The sequence below is a fragment of the Cotesia glomerata genome, linkage group LG7 (genome assembly GCF_020080835.1).
Source record: "Cotesia glomerata isolate CgM1 linkage group LG7, MPM_Cglom_v2.3, whole genome shotgun sequence".
Classification (NCBI taxonomy): Eukaryota; Metazoa; Arthropoda; class Insecta; order Hymenoptera; family Braconidae; genus Cotesia; species Cotesia glomerata.
Genome location: NC_058164.1, coordinates 16,575,729 through 16,584,178, shown reverse-complemented (window position 1 = coordinate 16,584,178; position 8,450 = coordinate 16,575,729). Strand labels below are relative to the sequence as shown.

The window sequence follows — 8,450 nt, the reverse complement described above, 5'->3', positions numbered from 1 at the left end:
AGTAGGAATAACTACAACATCCAGAGTTGTAGAAGCAGCTGCAATAGCTGTTCGCTCAACAATTTCAGCTGTAGCGACGGAATCAAATTGAAAATGATTGGAACTGTGACCTAAAGAATTGTCCACAGCACCGTTTCCATCTTGAGAACTAGTAGAGCATTGAATGCAGGCATCAGTCATCAAACGATCATTTACGTAACCCGTAATGACCCCACACGTATTGACTATAAGACGTTGCAGCCAAACAATATCTTCTGTAAATCAACAAAACGAAATTCATATGAATAATCTATGATTATCAAATGATGACAATTATCGTTTAAAACTTACCGCTTTCTGCAATTAGAAAAGCCGTCACGTTTTGTCGGCCCCATCTAACGGTCACTCGATTAAATTCGAAACGCTTATTAATCAAAGTCGTTTGAATAACACTTGTTGCATTTTCCTTTGGCCAGAAAATTAAGGCATACATTATGAGGAATTGGAAAATTACGAGAACTATTTAATATCTTTCAAATACTCAGAGCAATTACTAGCGTATTTACTTAAAGAAACAAAAGACAATAACTCGTGACAGACTGCTAAATAAAACGAACTTTGCCGTTGATAAATTATTATAAAAATTTTTTTTTCTCAAAAATCATCTTTTTTTAGTTAGAGATTAATTTTTTACGAAATTTGAAGAAAAAAGTTCAAAAAAATAATTTTAGAAACAAAAAATTTTCTAAAAAAAAAAGTTCTTTTTTTTATTTAAATTTCTTAAAAAATCAATCTCTCTGATTTGAAAAATGAAAGTTTTTTCATTGAAAAAATGAATAAGGATCAAAAAATTGCTCATAATGGTGATTTTTGCGAAAACAAAGAATTTAAAGCTTTGGGACACTATGAAAACAAAAATCACAGCACTTTGAATTTTTCAAAGATCTTTGGGGACACTAAGGTTGGAAAACTACTGACGATATCCTCCGTTCATCCATTTACCCAAAGTTATACCAAGTTATCCAAATATCCTTAATTATGCGAATTTTTTTCTTTTTTTCAGTTAAAGTTTTCAACTCAAATAAATTTTTTTGACAAAAGCCATCCACGATATCTTATAGGTAATATCGTGAAGTTTTCAAAACCCTTCATTGATTTTCTATGCGATCATTATTCCCAGAGTTATTGATTGTCAAAGTTAAAAAGTACTTTTTTGCTTTGATTGACGATAACTCCGCGGCAAATTATTGTACAGGCTTTTTTATCACGTCAAATTAAAGAGCATTAAATTTTCTAAAAAAGCTGTTAAAAGAAACAATGAAAAAAAATTTTTTTAAGCCCGTAGATCTTTTTTTAGACGAGAAAAAATTTTGAAAAATTGGTAGTTTCCTAAGGATTTTTCCAGACCCAGTAATGATAAAAAATTTTTATGTTCATATCTGAAAACTAAACACTTGGAGCTACAATTTGTCCTTTTTTGCTGTATGATCATATTCCTCGGAGTTACAGCTCGTTAAAAATACATAATTAAATTTTAAAGTTTTAATTTCTATTTTTCAATTATTCTACTCATACAAAAAATGTATAAGTTAGCTTCATTTTATTGAATGTCAAACTGTCAGATAGCTGTCAATGAAAATCAATGTCTGGTATTATTTTGATTTAATATTTGCCAAAATAAACGGAGCCGTTAATTCTATTGTGTTTCTGTAAATTTATTTCTATTATTGTATTTGCGAATCAGTTTGTGTCTGTTAGTTACTATTTCTTTGAAGTTATCGCGTTGTTTTTGTGTTAGTGTTTTTTTGAGTTCTCGAGTTTTTATATGATTTTTGTGCCTTACCGTGCGGTTTTTTCACCAATGCCGAGACGAGCGCGAACTATTGAAGAACGTTGGGCAGACATTCGACAAGTTTTGATAATACCAAATGGTATTTATAATCTTGTTATTGATGATGATGGCAATTATCTTTATTGCAAGTATTGCACCGTTAATTTACATCACATCACAGAAGAAAATGTAGAGCGCCATCATTTTTCTCAGACACACCCACGAAACACAGAATTACAAACCGCTGATCCTGACGCTACAGAAGATGCTAAAGCTGAATGTCCGTCAAGAAAACATGCATTTTATTACGACCTAGCGGAAGCATTAATGGCTGCTGATATTCCTTTTGATAAGTTGAACTGTGTCAAATTTGTGGACTTTATGGAAACTCACATGAAGAGAAAAATGCCCGACCCATCGACATTGCGAAAAACTTACACTGACTTAGTGCATGAAAAAAAATTGCAATAAGTTCGGGACGAAGTAGGTGACCATCCAATTTATGTATCTGTTGACGAGACAACAGATTCATTAGGCAGATTGATCACCACAGCCATTGTTGCGCCACTTATTGATGATACACCAGGCATACCAAGAATCATTCATTGCACTGAAATCTCTCGAGCAAATGCTCAGAAAATTGCTGAATTTACAGAGTCTGCTTTGACGAAACTTTGGCCTCGTGGGATCAGGAGAGAAAAAGTGCTCTTGTTTGTTTCAGACGCAGCACCATACATGAAGGCTGCAGGGCGGTTGCTTAAAGGAACATATAATTATGTGAAGCTTGTTCATGTCACGTGCTTGGCTCATGGATTACATCGTGTTGCTGAAGAGATCCGTGGGACCTATGGGCTTGTTAATGATGTCATTGCTGAAACGAAAGCTGTTTTTACAAAGTCGCCAAGCAGAAAACGCTTATTTCAGCAGTTTGCTCCAGATATCCCTTTACCTCCCAAGCCTATTGTTACTAGGTGGGGAGAGTGGCTGAAAGCAGCGTCATACTACAGCGAACACTTCGAAGAAGTCCACGTTGTAATAGAGCAACTTGATCCTGATACAGCTGCTGTCACTAATGCTAAACGATTGTGGGCAACTCCTAACCTTCAACGTGAATTTAATTTTATTCATGAACATTACCGTCTCATTTCCACAGCAATTACACGATTGGAAGGACGAGGAATGTCGCTCCGTGAATCTGCACGTATCTTCACTGATGTCGCTTCAACTATCCATCGAAATCCAGCAATTCCAGCAAACATCAAACTGAAAATTCAAAACGTTTTCTTGAACAACACTGGATTTTCGATAGATTTATTAAGTATTTGTCGACGATTACATGGAGAACTCAATCAAAATATCCCACAAGGGTGGACTAATGCTGACGTCCAATGTATGAGATACGCTCCAACGACATCCTGCGAGGTCGAACGATCATTTTCTGGTTTGAAAGCTATCCTGCGTGCAAACCGTCAATCCTTCACGGTTGAAAATTTAGAGAAGTATGTGGTAGTCTACTTCAACCACGTGGAACTCTTGGATTAACCAACGTAACATCCTTCATAATGTTTTCTCCTGAAAGAACGGTATAAAATCTAGTTTGATAAAATTATCGCAATATCACATGAAAATTTATAACAAAATTGGTAGAATAACTTATTCATTTTCAGATAAAATTCACTGCATAATGAAATTTGCATGAAATTCGCACTCAAAATTTTCCTCCAACGTGACTTCCAGCAAAACCACCAGTATGATTACCTGCAAGACCATCAGCAATAGTATCAGCAAGCTGACTAGCGAGACTGTCAGCCTGATCTTCGGCGAGACCATCAGCGCGATCACCAGCAAAATCGCCAGTGGGACCGGCAGCAATACCATCAGCACAATCTCCAGCGAGACTATCAGCGAGACCTCCAAAAAGAACGTCGTGTGATCACCAGCGAGGCCTCCAGAAAGATCATCAGCGTGATCTCCAGCGAAACCTCCAGAAAGATCGTCAGCGTGATGGCCAGTGAGACCTCCAGAAAGATCGTCAGCGTGATCTCCAGCGAGACTCCCAGGAAGATCGTCAGCGTAATCACCAGCGAGACCTCCAGAAAGATCGTCAGTGTGATCTACAGCGAGATCGTCAGCGTGATCTCCTACAAAACCTCTAGAAAGACCGTCAGCGTGATCTCCAGCGAGACCTTCGGAAATACAGTCAGCGTGATCACCAGCGAGACCTCCAGAAAGATCGTCAGCATGATCACCAGCGAGATCTCCAAAAAGATCGTCAGCGTGATCTCCAGCGAGACTCCGAGAAAAACCGTCAGCGTAATCACCAGCGAGATCTCCAGAAAGATCGTCAGCGTGATTTCCAGCGAGACTTCCAAAAATATCGTCAACGTGGTGGCCAGCGAGACTTCCAGAAAGACCGTCAGCGTGATTACCAGTGAGATCTCCAGAAACATCGTCAGCGTGATCACCAGCGAGATTTCCGGAAAGATCGTCAGCGTGATCTCCAGCGAAACCTCCAGAGAGACCGTCAGCGTGATTTCCCGCGAGACCTCCAGAAAGATCGTCAGCATGATTTCCAGCGAGATCGTCCGCGTGATCTCCAGCGAGACTCCCAGAAAAACCGTCAGCGTAATCACCAGCGAGATCTCCAAAAAGATCGTCAGCATGATTTCCAGCGAGACTTCCAAAAAGATCGTCAGTGTGTTGGCCAGCGAGACTTCCAGAAAGACCATCAGCGTGATTACCAGCGAGACCTCCAGAAAGATCGTCAGCGTGATCACCAGTGAGATCGTCAGCGTGATCTCCAGCGAAACCTCTAGAGAGACCGTCAGCGTGATCTCCAGCGGGACTCTCAGAATGACCGTCAGCGTGATCTCGAGTGAAACCGTCACTGTGATCGCTAGCAAAATTACCAGCGAGACCGGCAGCCATACCATTAGCACAACTCCCAGCAAAACGACCTCCAGTGATCTCCAGCGAGCCCGTCAGCAAGATTTCTAGCGTGACCTCCAGTGAGACCTTTAAAAAGACCGTCAGTGCGATCTCCAGCAAAATTACCAGTGAGACCAGGAGCAATTCCTTTACGCGATCTCCAGCGAAATCGCCAGCTTGTCACTGTTCACTTTTAATTCATTTCATTAAACATTTTAGTTAGAACACTGTATTTCAAATTTTCTTCTTTATTTATCTGAGCAGCACAGACTTGTATTTGTTTACAATCACCTTCACATCTGCAAACTAACCTGTTTTTTTTTTGACATATTTTTTATATTTTCATGTTGGATTAGCAATCTCAATTTTATTTTTTATTTAAGCTGCTGTCTTCATTTAAGAGCGATAAACAAAAAACAATTTATTTATTACGACCAATCAGAACGCTTGGCTACGCCTATCTTTTGTCTTTCTCTTTTAAAAAAAACTAAATTCTCGGCCCTAATTATATTATTCGACTTTTTAAGTTTATTGCTACCCTTGTTTGTTGGATAAAATTTACAATAGTAGATCGTAAAAATTACTAAATGAGAAGTATAGTCCACCGTTATTATTTAATTTAATAAAAATTACGATAGTAAAATAGTAAAAATTCCTTCAATTTTCTTTCCGTATAGATGACTCCTGACGGTTTTTTTGAAAAAAAAAAATTTTTTTGTCATTTAGAAATTTAACTATTTAATTAGGCAGTTAAATGGAAATTTTATGAATAAAAAATAAGAATCATTAAAATGAACCATCTTAATGTAGTTAGCGCTTTACATCTAGTGTAGTGAGCACTTTACTCAAAAGTCGGGAGATGTCGCCACAATTGTGATGGTCCGTCATTTATAAAACGGTCAGCAGACAGTCTTGTGACCGTGACGTGACGGTCAAAAAAGGACCTGACGGTCAGGCTCACATCACTAACCACCATGCATTATCATGATTTATTCATGCATGACTCATACCTGATTCATGCTTGGTCGAGCCCGTTTATACATGCTGATTATATCCCGGGTACTTTTTTTTGGATGTATTAATTCCTTGCGTTTCAAATAAGTTATATTATATATTTTCGTTAGTTTACTATAATAAAAATTGATGCTTAAATTTGATAATTTACAGGCCTAAAAAGGTAATTTGGCATGGCTCCCATAAATTTGGCGATCGAGCTATGGACACCTACTGTGATGCTTGGAACTCTAATAGTCCTGATCGATATGGATTAAGCTCTTCAATTACAAGAAGCAGACTTTTGGAACAAACTCATTACTCATGTGATAATAAATTTGCATTATTATGTATAGAAGTAACAAGTGAGATAGCTAGAAGACGAAGAAATTCTGAAAATAGCTTAAATAATGGTAACGATGAAATATCGGAAGAAAAGTATCGAGAAGATCTTGATCATATTATAAAAAATTAATTTGTATTTGAAATTATAAACTTGATAATTGTAATAAGCCATCATGGACTTAATGAAAATTTTTTATTGTTGTTTTTTCAACAGATTAATATCTCAATCCTTTTTTGTTGAAATTTAATGATTATTTGATGCAGGTTCTTCCATAACTTTTTTATATTTCTAATTAGATCAATTTCAATAAAATAATGCTAATATAATTACGTAGTTTTAATCGGATATGTTAACAGCAAAAATTTATACTTATGATAAATATACGTCAATTATTAACTTTAGGCACATACTATAATAGACATCCAGACAAGAAACTGTTGGAGAAATTCCGAGTAATCCCAAGTAAGTCAGTTTTTACAAAAATCGGTGCAAAATGGTATCAGCAATGGTGAAAAACAATTCCAGATCACTAGAAATTATTCCTGCACTGAATCAATATAAAAAATATAGCAGATGCATAGAAAAAATTGAAAAATTTACTTAAAATTTTGAACTGTAGCTAAAAGAACACCAAAAAATTATTTTATAAAAAAAAACACAAAAATTACAATTTGTTCTGTAACGTGGCAGAATTTTTAAGAATTTTAGTCTGAAACTGTAATTTTCTCAAGTTCTTCACACGGAGCTACGTCACAGTATGAAATGTAATTTTTGTATTGTTCTCTTTGCGTGTTTTTCTCTGATGAATAAATCTTATTTAAAATTATTCAATTTATACCGAGTATATCTATGGGGTATAACATGCCAAATCGACCACTTTTGAACCCGACCCCTTTAGATTTAGCTGAAACTTTACTATTCTTTTCTACCCTTTGAAAGACATTTTTGAGAATTTTGTCAAATTTTCTTATCCTACCCAAAAAAAAGTTATGGATTTGTCAAAAAAATGGCTTTTTTATTTTCAAATAGCCATAACTTTTTTATAAATTGACTTTTGGGTACCTTTTTTTTTTAAATTTTTGTTTTTGAATGAACTTTTCGAAAAAATACACGAAAAAAATTTAACATGATCAATTATATGAAATAATCGGTTTTTTTTAATTAAAATCGTCATTTTTTCGAAGTCCGCCATTTTTTTTTCTTTTTTCAAAAAAAACTTCAATTAATTTGACAACTATCCCCGCTAATCCTGAGCAGGGCCGATTTTTTTTTATATTTTTTTATTTATTTAAAAAAAATTGTCAAATTTTCATAAATGGAAAAAATTTTTTTTCCGTAAACTTTATTTTTATCATAAAAAAAATAGAATTTAACGATTTTATGATATAATATTCTCAATTTATAGACTTAATTTACGAATATAATGACTAAGTTTAATGATTAATATAGTTAATATCCAATGATTTCACAAAAACAATACAAAAAATTATTTACTAATTTTCTCTCTGGCGTTTTAATATTTTACAAATTCTGTGTTCATTAGAGTTTGAAAATTTTTCAACATACAAACAACCATTTTTGTCCGGAATTATACAATGTAGTTGTTGAGTTCCTACAATTGGTTTCGTTTTTAGAAATCTGTCATTTAAATCAGTTAATGCTGTATTATAATCTTCTTCTGGAGAAAACTTAACTATGATATTTGGTAAGTTATTCGGATTAGAAGCCCATTCAAAAAATTCTATCGGTGTTGTTATTTGTTTATCAACTGCAAGTTGGAGACTTGCTCTTGCTGCGTGTCGTTTGATGATGCCACCAATTCCATCACATGGACCTTTGCCATGGGCATTCGCAGAAAAATGCCATTCAGCAGGAATATCAAAATCATCATGATAATATAAATTTACAAAATTTTTAAAGTTTTTGAACTGTTGAGGAGCCCCATCAGAAAAATAATAAATCTTGTTACAGCGTTCAGGAAGACTTTTTACATAATCACTTATTAATTTGATGAAAAAATGAACAGCAACGGCATCGTGATTATTACAGTCTGAAATAATAACTAAACTTTTGTGTTCAAGTTCATCATTTACTTTGTAATAAATAACCACCGGAAAAACTGTTTCCTGGTTATTATTCCAGTGAAAACCAGATGCTGCATTTACTACGAACGCATAATTCTCTGCAAAATCACAAATAATGACAAATTAATTTGGTTTCAGTGTTTCTTTCAATGTTTTCAAAAATTTGGCTTGTTCTTTAGCAATAAATGAGTGAGGCAAAAGAACTTTTAGTTTACTACAAAAGTTTAATTTCAACAAATTCTTCTGTAGGCTTGATAAAAGTTTCCAAACTACTTCTCGGTTTTGATAT

General features: G+C 34.9%; 1 protein-coding gene across 1 annotated transcript; it reads right to left on the bottom strand.

Annotated features, from left to right (window-relative positions):
- Window positions 1-3,518: 3,518 nt before the first annotated feature.
- LOC123269689 (circumsporozoite protein-like) lies at window positions 3,519-5,781 on the bottom strand. The gene is made up of 4 exons (XM_044735524.1): window positions 5,749-5,781; window positions 4,633-4,825; window positions 4,357-4,560; window positions 3,519-3,721 (listed from the first exon to the last, which is right to left on the bottom strand). The coding sequence occupies exons 1-4, from the start codon at window positions 5,779-5,781 to the stop codon at window positions 3,519-3,521; spliced, it is 633 nt and encodes a 210-aa protein (XP_044591459.1).
- Window positions 5,782-8,450: the final 2,669 nt, after the last annotated feature.